This window comes from Staurois parvus, unplaced genomic scaffold (genome assembly GCF_062004578.1).
Source record: "Staurois parvus isolate SC_StPar_1 unplaced genomic scaffold, SC_StPar_1.0 ptg002369l, whole genome shotgun sequence".
NCBI lineage: Eukaryota > Metazoa > Chordata > Amphibia > Anura > Ranidae > Staurois > Staurois parvus.
Window position 1 is genome coordinate 7,548 of NW_028320165.1, and position 19,537 is coordinate 27,084.

Genomic DNA, 19,537 nt, shown 5'->3' on the forward strand with positions numbered 1-19,537 from the left:
CGGACAGTGGGCCCCATTGACTGTGAATGGAGAGCCATCACATGGACATCAACTTCTCATTGACTACAATGGAAGAGCTGTTACATGGACAGCAGAGCCCCGCTGATTACAGTAGGAGAGCCATATGACAGCAAACAGAGCCACGTTGATTGCACCAGGACTACCTAAGGTACTGAGGTGTTCCTCTACAAATACAGGACCCTTGTACCTCCACTGCCCACTGCAACATGCACGCATCTCTGCTGCAGTATTCCTTGCAACCTCCGCAACATCCACAGTCTCAGCTGCAGTAACTCTTGCACCTCCACTTCCCTTTGCAACATCCACTAGTATATTCAGTAGCCACCCTTGCGCCTCTGCTATATTTAAGCAATATCCTCAGTCTCGCTGCATTTCTGCTGCACCCCTGCTGTATTTACTGTCTCTGTTGTATCTCCACTGCATCCATAGACTCCTTTTGCACCTTAGGTGCCCACATAGACTGTGAAGCCCTGTTGACTACAATGGAAGAGCCATCACATAAACTGTGAAGCCTTGTTGACTACAATAGAGGAGCCATCACACAGACTGTGAAGCCCTGTTGACTACAATGGAGGAGCCATCACACAGACTGTGAAGCCCTGTTGACTACAATGGAAGAGCCATCACATAGACTGTGAAACCCTGTTGACTACAATGGAAGATCCATCACACAGACTGTGAAGCCCTGTTGACTACAACGGGAGAGCCATCACATGGACAGCAACTTCTCATTGACTACAATGCGAGAACTGTTACATGGACAGTGGAGCCTCCTTGATTACGGTTGTAGAGCCATAAGGCAGCAAACAGAGCCATGTTGACTGTACCGGGACTCTTTACAAAAGACACGAGTCACAGAATAGGTGTTGGGTGAGTTATAAGACACTATGTAAGCCTCCTGGGGCTCCCAGAACAATGACACCTTGACACTTGGGGGGTCTCAGAACAATGACACCCTGACATAGAGGGGCCAGAACAATGACACCCTGACACTTGGGGCTCCCAGAATAATGACACCCTGACACTTGGGGGGTCTCAGAACAATGACACCCTGACATAGAGGGTCCAGAACAATAACACACTGATACTTGGGGGTCCAGAACAATAACACCCTGACACTTGCAGATCCAGAACAATGACACCCTGACACTTGGGGCTCCCAGAATAATGACACCCTGACACTTGGGGGGTCTCAGAACAATGACACCCTGACATAGAGGGTCCAGAACAATAACACACTGATACTTGGGGGTCCAGAACAATAACACCCTGACACTTGCAGATCCAGAACAATGACACCCTGACACTTGGGGCTCCCAGAGCAATGACACACTGTCACTTGAGGGTCCAGAACAATGACACCCTGACAGTTGGGGCTCCTAGAACTATGACACCCTGACACTTGGAGGTGTAGAACAATTACACCCTGACACTTGGGGTCCCAGAACAATGACACCCTGACACTTGGGGTTCCCAGAACAATGACACCCTGACACTTGGGTGACCAGAACAATGACACCCTAACACTTGGGGCTCCCAGAACAATGACATCCTGACACTTGGGGCTCCCAAAACAATGACACCCTGACACTTGGGTGACCAGAACAATGACACCCTGACACTTGGGGCTCCCAAAACAATGACACCCTGACACTTGGGGCTCCCAAAACAATGACACCCTGACACTTGGGTGACCAGAACAATGACACCCTGACACGTAGGGCTCCCAGAACAATGACACCCTGACACTTGGGTGACCAGAACAATGACACCCTGACACTTGGGGCTCCCAAAACAATGACACCCTGACACTTGGGGCTCCCAAAACAATGACACCCTGACACTTGGGTGACCAGAACAATGACACCCTGACACTTGGGGCTCCCAAAACAATGACACCCTGACACTTGGGTGACCAGAACAATGACACCCTGACACTTGGGTAACCAGAACAATGACACCCTGACACTCAGGAATGTGAATTGAATTATAGTCATTAATACATCATAGCTATATTTAGTCAGAAATCAAACGCAGAACCACTTAAAGGATAAATGACTAGTTTATTGAGACATCGGCCTTTGTACAAGAGGCTCCACGGTAATGAACAGTCGGAGTGGCTCAGCTGTTCTTGCAGAAGACGGTGTTGCAGACCACGGTCAGAGAGTCCAACAAGGTGACAAACTCCTGAAAGTCCACCTCCTCATCTCCGTTCTTGTCTAGTTCCTTCAGGATCTTGTCCACAGAGGTGGCGTCTTTCTGCTCCTAGAGAAGGAAGACATATTTTTAACCAACCAATCTTTTTCCACCTCTGCCGGCCCCTGCCTGTCTACATTAGACCTAGATTTAATTCTGTAGGCTCCTGAATCAAAGACTGTGTGTGGGACTTGCTTTAGAATCATTAACTCAATATCCAGGTATTGCAACATTTTTCAAAAACAAATTAACCCAAATGATTGCCCAGCTGTACACGCCCCATCCAATTGTGTCTCACCTCAAGATACTCTCCAAGCTCGTTCTGTAGAAGATCTTTCAGTTCCCTCTTGCACAGTTTGTGCTTGTCACCTTCCCGAGCGGAATATGTGTGGAAGACATCGATAAGCGTATCCATGGCCCTTTCCAGTTTTGACATCTTGGGATGGTTAGGTCAGAGGAAAAGTGGATGAGTCAAAGGCTGGATGGGTGTACCACCAATGATCAGAAGCTGGAAGTTCTAATTGCGACTGATTATCTAAACATGATAGAGCAAAATATATGTTTTATTCAGATGGAGGAGTACGAAGATCCCAAAACCAGAGAAAGTTGGTTGAGTACATGTGGCAATGAACCAGGAAGATGCTGAGGACTAGAGACATGTCGTATGATTGTACGATCAATAAGCAGGCATTCAGAACAAAAGTTTTATGTGTCTCTCTATGAACGATTAATGGATGGCCCAAAAAGAACCCAACAACTAAACACATAGGATAAGAAACCATTTCCTTCAGTTCCTTCTTGCTCAATGTGCACGGGTTATGGTCCTTATAAGCGTATCCATGGCCCTTTCCAGTTTTTGCATCTTGGGATGGTTAGGTCAGAGGACAAGTGGACGAGTCAAAGATTGGATGGGTGTACCACCAAAGATCAGAAACATGGATGTTCTAATTGCAACTGATTATCTAAACATGATAGAGCCAAAGATATGTTTTATTCAGATGGAGGAGTACGAAGATCCCAAAACCAGAACAAGTTGGTTAAGGACATGTGGCAACGAACCAGGAAGGTGCTGAGGACTAGATACATGGTTGTGGTCTTACAGAACGAACAGGAGAATTAAGGAGGTTTATATTGGTGGGTGGTGGTTTGTCGATGAGGACAGAATTACAGTTATTTGGATGTTTGGTGGAACGGCGGAATTTAAGAACATTGACACTTCGGATGAAGTTTTCAGTCAGAGGGGAACAGAATGTTCCCAACAAATGGGACCCAAGGATGTTGAGCCATTTTGGTGAGAAAATAGAAAGAAGTTATGAATATTGGTTTACAGGACAAAAAAAGTTTGCTCAAAGGTTGGATTGGTTGATGTGTAGGTGTAAATGAATGAGTAGAAGATCTGCTGTAACAGAACGAGTTGTACAAAAGGACCTAAAAACAGGACAGGTAGGGCTATTAAACAGATGGAACAACTGAGATAAGGTATGAGCTTCAGGCTACAAACGGAGAAAGGCAAAAAATATGTGGTGGACACAATGAGAGCTGGATAAAAGGACTGATGGATCCAACAAACAGATGGGTAGAAGATGAAAAGAAAGACCAAATGATTATTGGATGAATAAGAGGTGGATAGATGGTCTGTTGGACTGATGGAAAGTCGTATGACTGCACGGTCAATAAGCAGACAATCAGAACTACAGTTTTATGTGTCTTTCTATGAACAATTAATGGATGGCCCAAAAAGAACCCAAGAACTAAACACGTAGGAGACCCCAAGAACTAAACACGTAGGAGAACCTAAGAACTAAACACGTAGGAGACCCCAAGAACTAAACACGTAGGAGACCCCAAGAACTAAACACGTAGGAGACCCCAAGAACTAAACACGTAGGAGAACCTAAGAACTAAACACGTAGGATAAGAAACCATTTTTGCATGTAAAGAGATTAGTAAACTGAGTAGTACTTGTTACTTGGGGACAATAGAAAGAAAGGGCATGGCTTGGCATACGAAAATAGGGACTGGTGGACAGCTGGGTGCATCTATGGAGAAAGAGTAGATAATAGAGGTTCTATCTGTGGTTATCGAACGAGAGGTGACGGAATAGAAGATCTATTTTATGGGGGGATCCTAAACTAAGATCCTGGAAATGACACATCTAGGTAGAGAGTCAAAGTTTTATTTGTATAGCAAATCATTCTAGAGGACCTGCTTTACAGTGTTGAAGACGTTTCACCATTTATCCAAGAGGCTTGCTCGGTTCAAGAACATAACCCAGGATATATACCCACACGGGAACCTTAGCTACCTCGGTGTTATGAAAGACAGATGTTGAAGGTGGTTAGATTAAGCCAGCCTTTCTCAACCTTTTCAACACAGAGGAACCCTTGAAATAACTTTCCAATCTCATGGACCCCCTTCTAAAAATCTGTATATCTACAATGCATGATATATTAGTGTGAGGGTCAGTAGGAAGAATTATCCTGTTTGTGCTCATTGAGAAGACTCCTCCCTTACAGATAGCTAAAAAGATCAATGGTGTCAGTGGGAACTTTTTCTGAGAGGCAGTAATTGCTCAAGGAATCCAAAGCAGCCTATGGAGGAACCTTAGGGTTCCATAGAACCCTGGTTGAGAAATCCTTACGCCATTTAAAGTGAGACATTTCAACTTTTCAGACCTCCCATCATGTTCTTGTACTACCAAAATCTGTTTTAACACATTTTATGGCACCATGGTGATTGGATTAAGATGACTAAGCTGCCCCTGTAGGTGTAAATGCTGGGGAAATTTTCCAAGCCAATTGAATGTGCAATGAAACATCTCCAGCTTTAAATAACAAGTTCAGTAGAATGTGAATAACTACTACTAACTAACTAACTACTCCGTGACCTGGAGAAACGAGACCTTCATACCTTCAAAGACAGAGTTTGGTGTTTTACGGGAGAGAGAGGACATTTGAAGAAGCAGAAGAAGATAGATGAATAGTTGGACAGAGTGATAACTGGATAGATGGTCAGATAATGAGCAGAAGTTCTGACCATCAGTTGTGGTTGGCTGCCTACAAGCAAAGACCCAACATATGTGAGGAATCCAAACAAAGATAAAATAAATAGCTGTTATGTACATGGAGAAAAGAAAAGAAAGAAAAGAAAAGTTGGTGTTAGATGGATGCCAGGATAAGGTGATTTGGAGAAACATAGTATGATGAATGAATGGGTGGATAAACAGACGAAGAACTGGATAGATGGTCAGATAATGAGCAGAAGTTCTAACCACCAGTTATGGTTGGCCATCTACAAGCAAAGACCCAATATATGTGAGGGATCCAAGCAAAAACACATAAAATAAAGAACTCTTATGTACAGAGAGAAAAGAAAAGAGGAGAATGCTTGGATGGATGCCAAGATAAGGTCATTTGGAGACACATGTAAGATGGATGGACGGAAGGATGGATGAAAAAATAGGTGGAAAACTGGAGAGATGGCCAGACGATGAGCAAATGTTCTGACTCTCAGTCGTGGTTGGCTGTCTACAAGCAAAGACCCAACAAGAGTGAGGAAGACACGTAAAATAAAGAGCTGTTGTGTACATTGAGAAAAGAAGAGAGGAGAAAGGTTGGTGTTAGATGGATGACAGGGTCAGGATTTGGAGAAGTATAGTATGATAGATGGATAGGTGGATGAACAGATGGAGAACTGGATAGATGGTCAGATGATGAGCAGAAGTTCTGAGCACCAGTTATGGTTGGCTGTCTACAAGCAACGACCAACCATATGTGAGGAATGAAATCAAGGATACATAAACAGAAGAGTTGTGATGTAAATGTAGCAAGGAAAAGAGGAGAAAGGTTGGCATTAAATGGATGCCAGGATAAGGTCATTTAGAGAAGCATTGAATGACGGATGGATGGAGAAACAGACAGAGAACTGGATAGATGGTCAGATGATGAGTGGAAATTCTTACCACCAGTTACAGTTGGCCGTCCACAAGCACCGACCCAACATACGTGACACTTGACACCCTGACACTTGGGGGTCATAACAATGACACCCTGACACTTGCAGGGCCAGAACAATGACACCCTGACACTTGAGGATCCTGAACAATGACACCCTGACACTTGAGGATCCAGAACAATGACACCCTGACACTTGAGGATCCTGAACAATGACACCCTGACACTTGGGGGGCCAGAACAATGACACCCTGACACTTGGGGGTCCAGAACAATGACACCCTGACACTTGAGGATCCTGAACAATGACACCCTGACACTTGGAGGGCCAGAACAATGACACCTTGACACTTGGGGGGCCAGAACAATGACACCCTGACACCTGGGGGTCCCAGAACAGTGACACCCTGACACTTGGGGGTCCAGAACAATGACACCCTGACACTTGGAGGGCCAGAACAATGACACCCTGACACTTGGGGGGCCAGAACAATGACACCCTGACACTTGAGGATCCTGAACAAGGACACCCTGACACTTGAGGATCCTGAACAATGACACCCTGACACTTGGGGGGCAAGAACAATGACACCCTGACACTTGCAGGGCCAGAACAATGACACCCTGACACTTGAGGATCCTGAACAATGACACCCTGACACTTGCAGGGCCAGAACAATGACACCCTGACACTTGAGGATCCTGAACAATGACACCCTGACACTTGAGGATACAGAACAATGACACCCTGACACTTGAGGATCCTGAACAATGACACCCTGACACTTGCAGGGCCAGAACAATGACACCCTGACACTTGAGGATCCAGAACAATGACACCCTGACACTTGGGGATCCAGAACAATGACACCTTGACACTTGCAGGGCCAGAACAATGACACCCTGACACTTGAGGATCCAGAACAATGACACCCTGACACTTGAGGATCCTGAACAATGACACCCTGACACTTGGGGGGGCCAGAACAATGACACCCTGACACTTGGGGGGCCAGAACAATGACACCCTGACACTTGGGGGTCCCAGAACAATGACACCCTGACACTTGGGGGTCCAGAACAATGACACCCTGACACTTGGAGGGCCAGAACAATGACACCCTGACACTTGGGGGTCCAGAACAATGACACCCTGACACTTGGGGGTCCAGAACAATGACACCCTGACACTTGAGGATCCTGAACAATGACACCCTGACACTTGGAGGGCCAGAACAATGACACCCTGACACTTGGGGGGCCAGAACAATGACACCCTGACACTTGAGGATCCTGAACAATGACACCCTGACACTTGGGGGGCGAGAACAATGACATCCTGACACTTAGGGGTCCCAGTGATTTGTACATTATAGATATATTTATACAGAAAGCAGAAACACAGAGACAGTTAAATGATACATTTTTAGTTTATTGAGACTTCAGTATTTGTAGAAGAGACCCCGAGCCGGTGTGATGGGGGTCTGATGGGGGTCAGCTGATCTTGTGGGTGAATAGGGCCATGTTCAGAGAGCTGACAATGTTGGGAATTTGGTTGAAGTCCGCCTCCTCATCTCCGTCCTCCACTTCCTTTGTAATCTTGTCCATGGAGGGCCGGGTCCATGAAGGGTTAATCAGTCATGGTCCTCCATATTTGCCCGGTCCCAGCCTGCCCACGTTACCCTGAGATTTCATTCTATGAGCACATCCCACAGGAAGGAAAAGAACAGGTAAGTGAGGTTGAAAATGTTAGAGGCATTGTCCGCCTTCGGATGTTTTTGTTGGTATATCTCGGTGTTGGTGAAGTTCTCTTCCCTGTACTGTCCTTGGAATAATGATCACATGTTGAGGCTGCAGTTTGTAGTGTCATGGCCGATCGATCCCCCTGTCCATGTATTCATCCAGCTTGCTTGCCTTTCTACACCAGAAGGGACAGGCCACACCCAACGTATGCTTCGTAACCCCTCTGTTGGCCATCACAAAGGTCAAAGAGCTAATTTAATTTAAAAAAAATCTTCCAGCTGCCTGTTTTTGTCTGTGTCAGATCTAATTACCGTGCAGCTCTCACCTGCAGAGCACTTGACTGATTGTGGGAGATGTAGTTTCCTCACAGGAAGTGTCAGTTCTCACACCACAGATAGAGGTCGTTCATTAACCTGTGCAGTGTCATGTCACATGCCTCATGCTTGAACAGAAACAAGATTTACTCTGCGATAGGATGTGTGTACAGGGCAACGAATGACACCATGAAACTCCATCATCAAAGCAATGGAGACAATCGAGACAAGACCAGTCAACCTGCACAAGTAGAGAGCAGCAGTGAGTGGTCTTCATTACAGGAAGTCTCACACTGGAGGACTGCACAGACCTGGAAGAAATGCACAAAGCTCACCGAGATTCTAGAAGAATACAATGACCCAGGGGCGGACTGACCATTTGGAAACTCGGGCACTGCCCGAGGGCCCGTGGTCAGTAGGGGGCCCCATGAGATGCCCCTGGTACCTTTTTCATAGGCTTTTTTGAGTTTGGGCAAGGACACAGGGGCCCCATGATCCCCTATTGCCCGGGGGCCCCATGAGTTGTCAGTCTGCCCTTGGTAGAGAGAGCAGCAGTGAGTGGTCTTCATTGCAGGAAGTCTGCACAGACCTGGAAGAAATGCACAAAGCTCACCGAGATTCTAGACCAGCAATGGGCAAACTACGGCCCGGCGGACCTTTTAATCCGGCCCGCGGAGCTAGGCTCCTCTCACGGTCCGCCCTGAAGACCGGTGCAGCATGAAAATCTGTCTCCTATGAGGATCTGTCCCCCTCGACGTATCTGCGCATGTGCCGGAGATCGCCGATCGGCTGCTAATGCCTGAAACTGGCACATGCGCAGATACGTCGAGGGGGACAGATCCTCATAGGAGACAGATTTTCATGCTACACCGGAACGGCGCGGGAACACGGCGAGAGGAACGCGCGGAGCAAAGGTAAGTGAATTGACACAGGGGGGACTTGGGGACTTAATATGGGGGATGAATTAATATGGGGGATGAATTACTATGGGGGATGAATTACTATATGGGGGATGAATTACTATATGGGGGATGAATTACTATATGGGGGATGAATTACTATGGGGGATGAATTACTATGAGGGATGAATTACTATATGGGGGAATGAATTACTATGGGGGGATGAATTACTATATGGGGGATGAATTACTATGAGGGATGAATTACTATATGGGGGATGAATTACTATGGGGGATGAATTACTATGGGGGATGAATTACTATGAGGGATGAATTACTATATGGGGGATGAATTACTATATGGGGGATGAATTACTATGGGGGATGAATTACTATGGGGGATGAATTACTATAGGGGGGATGAATTACTATGGGGGGATGAATTACTATATGGGGGATGAATTACTATATGGGGGATGAATTACTATTGGGGATGAATTACTATAGGGGGGATGAATTACTATATGGGGGATGAATTACTATGGGGGATGAATTACTATATGGGGGATGAATTACTATATGGGGGATGAATTACTCTGGGGGATGAATTAGTATATGGGGGATGAATTACTATGGGGGATGAATAACTATATGGGGGATGAATTACTATATGGGGGATGAATTACTATGGGGGATGAATTACTATATGGGGGATGAATTACTATGGGGGATGAATTACTATATGGGGGATGAATTACTATATGGGGGATTAATTACTATGGGGGATGAATTACTATGGGGGGTGAATTACTATATGGGGGATGAATTACTATGGGGGATGAATTACTATGGGGGATGAATTACTATGAGAGATGAATTACTATGGGGGATGAATTACTATATGGGGGATGAATTACTATGGGGGATGAATTACTATATGGGGATGAATTACTATATGGGGGACAAATTACTATATGGGGGTTGAATTACTATATGGGGGATGAATTACTATGGGGGATGAATTACTATGGGGGATGAATTACTATATGGGGGATGAATTACTATGGGGGATGAATTACTATGGGGGGTGAATTACTATATGGGGGATGAATTACTATGGGGGATGAATTACTATGGGGGATGAATTACTATATGGGGGATGAATTACTATATGGGGGATGAATTACTATGGGGGATTAATTACTATATGGGGGATGAATTACTATGGGGGATGAATTACTATGGGGGATGAATTACTATGGGGGATGAATTACTATATGGGGGATGAATTACTATGGGGGATGAATTACTATATGGGGGATGAATTACTATATGGGGGATGAATTACTATGGGGGATGAATTACTATATGGGGGATGAATTACTATATGGGGGATTAATTACTATGCTTACTATGGGGGAATATTACTATACTTACTATGGATGACACATACACATCATTCATCTACTGTTGGTCCGGCCCCCGGGTCCAATATATGAACCCATTGCGGCCCTCAAGTCAAAAAGTTTGCCCACCCCTGTTCTAGATGAATACAATGACCGTTGGATTTTGACAACATTTTTGGATCTCGGAATTCATATTTGAAGGTGTCAGTTATACTGAAACCTTAGTGCATTAAATACCGAAGAATGATTGCACAGCTGTACATGTCCCCCGTTTGATTGTGTCTCACCTCAGCAAACCCTCCAAGCTCCTTCTGTAGAAGTTCCTTCAGTTCCTTCTTGCTCGTTGTGCGCTCGTTATAATCCTTTGAAGCAAATTTCTCGAAGATTCTGTACATTTCGTGTATGGCCATTTCCAGTTCTGACACCTAGTGGAGTTGGTAGACAAGTGAAAGATTTGTAAGCGGGTTCAAATAGGTAGTTAGGTATTGGAGATGTAGGATCAACTTAGTTTCTTAGCTCCTGGTTGCACAGAAATGCGCGTATGCACACAAACATGTGCACACTGGCGCACGTTCATGTACACCTGCTGCCGGGATTGGCACCAAACGCCCTATACAAGGACAATGGCTGCACTCAGAGTTTGATGGATGATCCTCAGCTACCTTGCCTCTGTGTATCCTGTATTCTTGGGACCTCCTGTTACCAACCCAGCTTGTCTCTGGACCTTCCTACTGCCCGATTCCTGGTTTGAACCCAGCTTTCTCTAAGGACTCTACCTCTCCTGCCCAACCGTGGATGACCTGTCACCTGACTACACTTCTACCTTCTCCCTCAGATTCCTATGTATGACTTTGGCTATTGTTCCTGACCACGTTCCTGCCCACTCTCTGGTTTGCCTCTCCATGTATGCCCTCAGCTTCCATCCTGACTACACTTCTTTAGTCCAGTCCTGCCGTCTAACCACGCCACTACCTCGGGTGCCATCTTGCTTGTGGCCGCTGCCTTGGTCCTGCTGCATCTTCAAGGGCAACAGAGGTCCTGACAGACCAGCTGACAACTATCTGCCAGTAACCACCAGCAGAGCTGTCTAAAAGGCACCCATGCTTCTTTGGGCCTTGCACTCCCAGTTCTCACCTTTATGGGGGCTTGACGTTCAGCTGCAAGGGAATCCCTCTCATCAAGTTGGTCTCCAACCAGGTGTTTGACATGCAGAAGGAAGGAGATTCCAACAACTTGGTTGATGACATGCGCCAAGGAACCAGGAAAACGGTGAGGAGACATTGTGGTCTACAGAACAGCATAAAGAAAATTAGAGAGATTTGTTCAGGTGGATTGACTTACAGTTGTCTTGCATTCCATTGCTGGCATCTTCTCTGCAGTCTGGGTTTTACCTGGAATGTTGTCACTGCATCACATATCACGTGACTGCATCCTCTATCTGAACTCATGTGGGACGTGGTTTCACTGCTTGAGCATTGAGTCCATGTTCCTCCAGAACTTTTGTGCCTACAGCTCGCCTAAGGCACTGAATCGTTCCTCTACAACTATAAGACCCTTGTGCCTCCCTGTGCAACATCCACTGGTCTACACATAATACACCTTTGCACCTCTGCTTTACTCAAGTTATATCCTCAGTCATCTCTGAATTTCGCTGCCTCTACTGCACCCCTGCTGCATGTATGGTCTCGGCTGTATCTCTACTGCATCCACAGACTCATTTTCCCCTTGACTTCCCTTCAGGGCTGCTGTTAGAAACCACAGGGCCCCTTACAGCCAACCTGACAGCTCCCCCTCAAAAAAAAAAAATGCAGTCTAAAATCCCTCAGTTATGAATGAACACAATGAGTGAAGAGTGCCAATTACTCAGTGTGTTCATTCAGGAAAGAAAGGGGCTGGTAAATGTGACACATCTGCTGGACTCTTCCCCCACTCTTCATCCTGAAGGATCCTATTGTGTGCTTGCAGCTGTTGATGGGAAGGAGAGGATGGGAGCTGGAAGCACTGTGGGGGTGGGGGCACACAGGGGGGGGGGGGCCTGGGCAGCAAGGGGAAACATATGGTGCACAGGGAGGGTGATAGATGTGGTGGGGGGGGCAATTACTGGAACCGATCCCCTCTGTGGCTCTCCCTGCAGCAGCTGTAAGCCAGTGGGAGGTAGAGGAGAAGAAGCCATCTTTCAGTTGCTGCAGACAGAGCCATGCAGGGTATCGGATCCAATAATTGCCCCCCACCATGCCGAACACCCTTCCTGCCCACATTTGATTCACCCAGCTGCCTGGTCCCCGTACAGGAGGACTGGTGGTATCCTTTTATCCACAACCCTGCTTCCCTTCAGCCTCCATAGTCTTGGTCTCTACTGCATTCAATCTCTGCAGCACCACCTCTGAACCCTCAGTTTCCACTTCATCCACAGTCTGAACCTGGACTACACCCAGTGCCAGGACAAGGTCCTCAGGCGCCTAATGCAAATGATGTCAAAATGGGGCTGAGACAGGTGGAGCTTTTATATTGGTCTAGAGTGGTCGGAACAGAACAGGGACCATAAATGACCACCACTGTGCACCGGGCCTATGTTTGACACCTTCCGGTCCATGGACAACCGAAAGGGATGGAGGGGAGATGTTGTGGCACGGCTTTCATTAACATTATTGGAACCTGACAGACCAGCTGACAACTATCTGGTGGACTCCGCTGCCAGTAACCACCAGCAGAGCTGTCTAAAAGGCACCCATGCTTCTTTGGGCCTTGCACTCCCTGTTCTCACCTTTATGGGGTCTTGACGTTCAACTGGAAGGGAATCCCTCTCATCAAGTTGGTCTCCAACCAGGTGTTTGACATGCAGAAGTAAGAAGATTCCAACAACTTGGTTGATGACATGCGCCAAGGAACCAGGAAAACGGTGAGGAGACATTGTGGTCTACAGAACAGCATAAAGAAAATTAGAGAGATTTGTTCAGGTGGATTGACTTACAGTTGTCTTGTATTCCATTGCTGGCATCTTCTCTGCAGTCTGGGTTTTACCTGGAATGTTGTCACTGCATCACATATCACGTGACTGCATCCTCTATCTGAACTCATGTGGGACCTGGTTTCACTGCTTGAGCATTGAGTCCATGTTCCTCCAGAACTTTTGTGCCTACAGCTCCCCTAAGGCACTGAATCGTTCCTCTACAACTATAAGACCCTTGTGCCTCTGTCAGGGCAGGGCTGTGGAACGGACAGGTAGGCCTAGTGGCAGGGTAACGCACTGGCTGACGACAACCACCACCAACAGACTGAAGTCCCTCAGGGCGCGGAGTCTAAGTCCCAGGCTGCCCTTCACCAGGGCCCCTGATGGTGGGGATGGACTTGACGCAACCAGGGACCAGGTCGCGGCCCCCGAGACACCCCAGCTGCGGTAATGGCCGCCGCCAATGGCGTGTAGTTGGTGAGAATGACAATAGCGTAGTCAGACAAGCCGGGTCAATAACAACAGGACAAAACAGTACAGAACAGTAGACAGAGAATCACAGGTCACGGGCCGGGTTCAGCAACAGAAGGTCAGATCAAAGGGAAACGCAGAGAATGGTCTTAGTCACAAGCCGAGTCAGAATACCAGAAGAGTCACGAGCGTATACACAGAGCTGTAGCAAGACAAAGACACAAGACACAAGTGCAAAGAGCATGTGCAGATCCCAGGCTTATATGTACTCAGCCACACCCCTCTGGGGGATGGACCTCAGAGACCTGAAGGCATAAAAGATTCCCATCATGCTCAGCAGAAATCCAAGATGGATGCTAGCACATGGAGTACCATAACCTCTGGGAAAAGGTAGGACCTTGACAGCCTCCCTGTGCAACATCCACTGGCAGGGGCGGACTGACCATTTGGAAACTTGGGCACTGCCCGAGGGCCTGGGGTCAGTAGGGGGCCCCATGAGATGCCCCTGGTACCTTTTTCATAGGCTTTTTTTGAGTTTGGGCAAGGACACAGGGGCCCCATGATCCCCTATTGCCCGGGGGCCCCATGAGTTGTCAGTCCGCCCTTGTCCACTGGTCTACATATAATCCACCTTTGCACCTCTGCTTTACTCAAGTTATATCCTCAGTCATCTCTGAATTTCGCTGCCTCTACTGCACCCCTGCTGCATGTATGGTCTCTGCTGTATCTCTACTGCATCCACAGACTAATTTTCCCCTTGACTTCCCTTCAGGGCTGCTGTTAGAGACCACAGGGCCCCTTACAGCCAACCTGACAGCTCCCCCTCAAAAAAAAAAAAAATGCAGTCTAATATCCCTCAGTTATGAATGAACACAATGAGTGAAGAGTGCCAATTACTCAGTGTGTTCATTCAGGAAAGAAAGGGGCTGGTAAATGTGACATATCTGCTGGACTCTTCCCCCACTCTTCATCCTGAAGGATCCTATTGTGTGCTTGCAGCTGTTGATGGGAAGGAGAGGATGGAAGCTGGAAGCACTGTGGGGGTGGGGGTACACGGGGGGGGGGGCCTGGGCAGCAAGGGAAAACATATACACAGGGAAGCAGGAACGGAGCAATGTTCCACAACTAGCAGGTCACACATGTAAAGATTCATTGTGTCCAGGGCCTGGCCAACCCAGACAGATCCCTGAGAGAGCATTGTGGTGGAGTGGGCACAACTGAGGAGTAAGTCTCTTATGTTTTTGTTCCCCGGCTGTCTCCTGAAAATCTCCCGGTATAATCAACAGGTCCGTGTGATGGCTCTCCCATTGTAATCACTGGGGCTCCCCTGTCCACATAACAGTAGTTCCTGCACTTTATCAGAAGCTCCTGAGGACAACTGTCACACAGACAGTGGAGGCCCATTGACTATGATGGGAGAACCATTGTATAGACAGTGAAATACCATTGACTAGAATGGGAGAGCCATCACGCAGTCAATGAAGCCCCATTGACTATGACGGAGGAGCCATTACACAGACAGTGGACCCCATTGACTATGATGGGAGAGCCATTACACAGACAGTAAACCCCATTGACTATGATGGGGAGCCATTACATAGACAGTGAAGCCTCATTGACTATGATGGGAGATCCATTACATAGACAGTGAACCCCATTGACTATGATGGGGAGCCATTACACAGACAGTGAACCCCATTGACTATGATTGGGAGCCATTACACGGACAGTGAACCCCATTGACTGTGATGGGAGAGCCATCACATAGACAGTGAAGCCCCATTGAGTATGATGGGGGAGCCATTACATAGACAGTGAACCCCATTGACTATGATGGGAGATCCATTACATAGACAGTGAAGCCTCATTGACTATGATGGGGAGCCTTTACATAGACAGTGGGCCCCATTGACTATGATGGGAGAGCCATCACATAGACAGTGAAGCCTCATTGACTATGATGGGGAGCCATTACACAGACAGTGAACCCCATTGACTATGATGGGAGATCCATTACATAGACAGTGAAGCCTCATTGACTATGATGGGGAGCCATTACATAGACAGTGGGCCCCATTGACTGTGAATGGAGAGCCACCACATGGACATCAACTTCTCATTGACTACAATGGAAGAGCTGTTACATGGACAGCAGAGCCCCGCTGATTACAGTAGGAGAGCCATATGACAGCAAACAGAGCCACGTTGATTGCACCAGGACTACCTAAGGTACTGAGGTGTTCCTCTACAAATACAGGACCTTTGTACCTCCACTGCCCACTGCAACATGCACGCATCTCTGCTGCAGTATTCCTTGCAACCTCCGCAACATCCACAGTCTCAGCTGCAGTAACTCTTACACCTCCACTTCCCTTTGCAACATCCACTAGTATATTCAGTTGCCACCCTTGCGCCTCTGCTATATTTAAGCAATATCCTCAGTCTCGCTGCATTTCTGCTGCACCCCTGCTGTATTTACTGTCTCTGTTGTATCTCCACTGCATCCACAGACTGCTTTTGCACCTTGGGTGCCCACATAGGCAGTAAAGCCCAGTTGACTACAATGGCAGAGCCATCACATAGACTGTGAAGCCTTATTGACTACAATGGGAGAGCCATCACATAGACTGAAGCCCTGTTGACTACAACGGGAGAGCCATCACATAGACTGAAGCCCTGTTGACTACAACGGGAGAGCCATCACATAGACTGTGAAGCCCTGTTGACTACAATGGAAGAGCCATCACATAAACTGTGAAGCCTTGTTAACTACAATGGAGGAGCCATCACACAGACTGTGAAGCCCTGTTGACTACAATGGAGGAGCCATCACACAGACTGTGAAGCCCTGTTGACTACAATGGAAGAGCCATCACATAGAGAGTGAAGCCCTGTTGACTACAATGGAAGATCCATCACACAGACTGTGAAGCCCTGTTGACTACAACCGGAGAGCCATCACATAGACTGTGAAGCCCTGTTGACTACAATGGAAGATCCATCACACAGACTGTGAAGCCCTGTTGACTACAATGGAGGAGCCATCACACAGACTGTGAAGCCCTGTTGACTACAATGGAAGAGCCATCACATAGACTGTGAAGCCCTGTTGACTACAATGGAGGAGCCATCACACAGACTGTGAAACCCTGTTGACTACAATGGAAGATCCATCACATAGACTGTGAAGCCCTGTTGACTACAATGGAAGAGCCATCACACAGACTGTGATGCCCTGTTGACTACAATGGAGGAACCATCACATAGACTGTGAAGCCCTGTTGACTACAATGGAAGAGCCATCACACAGACTGTGAAGCCCTGTTGACTACAATGGAGGAGCCATCACACAGACTGTGAAGCCCTATTGACTACAAAGGAAGATCCATTACATAGACTGTGAAGTCCTGTTGACTACAATGGAGGAGCCATCACATAGATTGTGAAGCCCTGTTGACTACAACATAAGAGCCATCACATAGACTGTGAAGCCCTGTTGACTACAATGGAAGAGCCATCACATAAACTGTGAAGCCTTGTTGACTACAATGGAGGAGCCATCACACAGACTGTGAAGCCCTGTTGACTACAATGGAGGAGCCATCACACAGACTGTGAAGCCCTGTTGACTACAATGGAAGATCCATCACAGACTGTGAAGCCCTGTTGACTACAATGGAGGAGCCATCACACAGACTGTGAAGTCCTGTTGACTACAATGGAAGAGCCATCACATAGACTGTGAAACCCTGTTGACTACAATGGAAGAGCCATCACATAGACTGTGAAGCCCTGTTGACTACAATGGAGGAGCCATCACATAGACTGTGAAATCCTGTTGACTACAATGGAGGAGCCATCACACAGACTGTGAAGCCCTGTTGACTACAATGGAGGAGCCATCACACAGACTGTGAAGCCCTGTTGACTACAAAGGAAGATCCATCACACAGACTGTGAAGCCCTGTTGACTACATCGGGAGAGCCATCACATGGACAGCAACTTCTCATTGACTACAATGCGAGAACTGTTACATGGACAGTGGAGCCTCCTTGATTACGGTTGTAGAGCCATAAGGCAGCAAACAGAGCCATGTTGACTGTACCGGGACTCTTTACAAAAGACACGAGTCACAGAATAGGTGTTGGGTGAGTTATAAGACACTATGTAAGCCTCCTGGTGGATCCAGAGCTCTACCCCCCTCCTGCTCTCCATTCCTCTATTACACAAATGAAATACTTACTGGGAAGGAAAGACTTGCTCTGCCTGCTCTTCACCGAGAACAAAAATAAAAAGTCTGCTCTGATCCAGTGAGGAATGAGCTTCTCATACAAGAAGAAAACCCACAGTGAACCTGAAATCATGGATTGCCATGATCTGACAGTGCCGCGTGATCTCACATGGTTCTTCACCAAACACCTTGTGTCCTCCAGCCTGAGGGCCTACCAGAGGGTTACGGGAATCTCATGTGAGAAGTCAAGAAATGCTTAGTTGGAATAATGAGATGACGACACTCCACAGCTCACATCACCATCTCTTCTCCACAGGGGCAGACTGACAACTCATGGGGCCCCTGGGCAATAGGGGATCATGGGGCCCCTGTGTCTTTGCCCACACTCAAAGCACACCCAAAAAAGCCTATAAAAAGCTAACAGGGCATTTCATGGGGCCCCCTACTTACCCCGGGCCCTCGGGCAGTGCCCGAGTGCTCGAATGGTCAGTCCGCCCCTGCTTCTCCAGATACGAGGGAACATAGAGGGAAGTATAAAAAAACAGCAACCACGTTCCACAGAGTATAAAATCCAAAAGTGACCAGACCCGTGTGGTTTGTTTTGTCCCGAATCAAAAATTTGAACAAAATTTTAGTTTTTCTGAGATTCGGATATACAGTAACTGAATCTCTGAACTGCAATAGTCACGAATTTAAAGGAAATCTGAAATAACGAAACAAAATTTCATTCAAAATGACTATTTTTCCAAGTTAGATCCGAATATGAAAATGAAATAATTGAATTCGAAAGCAAATTAGAAATGTAAACACATTGCCGGCTATTGCTAAATTCCTTTATTAGTGTTAGAATCAGGGGCGGACTGACCATTTGGAAACTCGGGCACTGCCCGAGGGCCCGGGGTCAGTAGGGGGCCCCATGAGATGCCCCAGGTACCTTTTTCATAGGCTTTTTTGAGTTTGGGCAAGGACACAGGGGCCCCATTATCCCCTATTGCCCGGGGACCCCAGTAGGGGGCCCCATGAGATGTCCCTGGTACCTTTTATCATAGGCTTTTTTGAGTTTGGGCAAGGACACAGGGGCCCCATGATCCCCTATTGCCCGGGGGCCCCAGTAGGGGGCCCCATGAGATGCCCCTGGTACCTTTTTCATAGGCTTTTTTGAGTTTGGGCAAGGACACAGGGGCCCCATGATCCCCTATTGCCCGGGGGCCCCATGAGTTGTCAGTCTGCCCCTGGTTAAAATATAGTTGTATTCCGAATTCGAATTTCAAAAAGAATAAAACAGAATAAACTGAAAAGAAAATAATAGAATAAAAAAAAAAAATAGAATAGATTAGCAAAAAATATAAAAG

General features: G+C 47.0%; 1 protein-coding gene across 2 annotated transcripts; it reads right to left on the reverse strand.

Moving 5' to 3' along the window:
- Positions 1-2,064: 2,064 nt before the first annotated feature.
- Positions 2,065-18,354, reverse strand: LOC149431164 (protein S100-A1-like). 2 transcript variants are annotated; one of them, XM_089665838.1, is made up of 5 exons: positions 18,198-18,354; positions 13,297-13,449; positions 11,667-11,819; positions 10,820-10,957; positions 2,065-2,286 (listed from the first exon to the last, which is right to left on the reverse strand). In XM_089665838.1, exons 2-5 carry the CDS (start codon positions 13,441-13,443, stop codon positions 2,143-2,145), a joined length of 582 nt encoding a protein of 193 aa, XP_089521964.1. In that variant the 5' UTR covers positions 13,444-13,449; positions 18,198-18,354; the 3' UTR covers positions 2,065-2,142. The 2 variants fall into 2 exon arrangements, with proteins under 2 accessions (XP_089521964.1, XP_089521965.1); XM_089665839.1 differs by lacking the exons at positions 10,820-10,957; positions 11,667-11,819; positions 13,297-13,449; positions 18,198-18,354 and adding an exon at positions 2,516-3,928.
- Between the last annotated feature and the right edge of the window lie 1,183 nt (positions 18,355-19,537).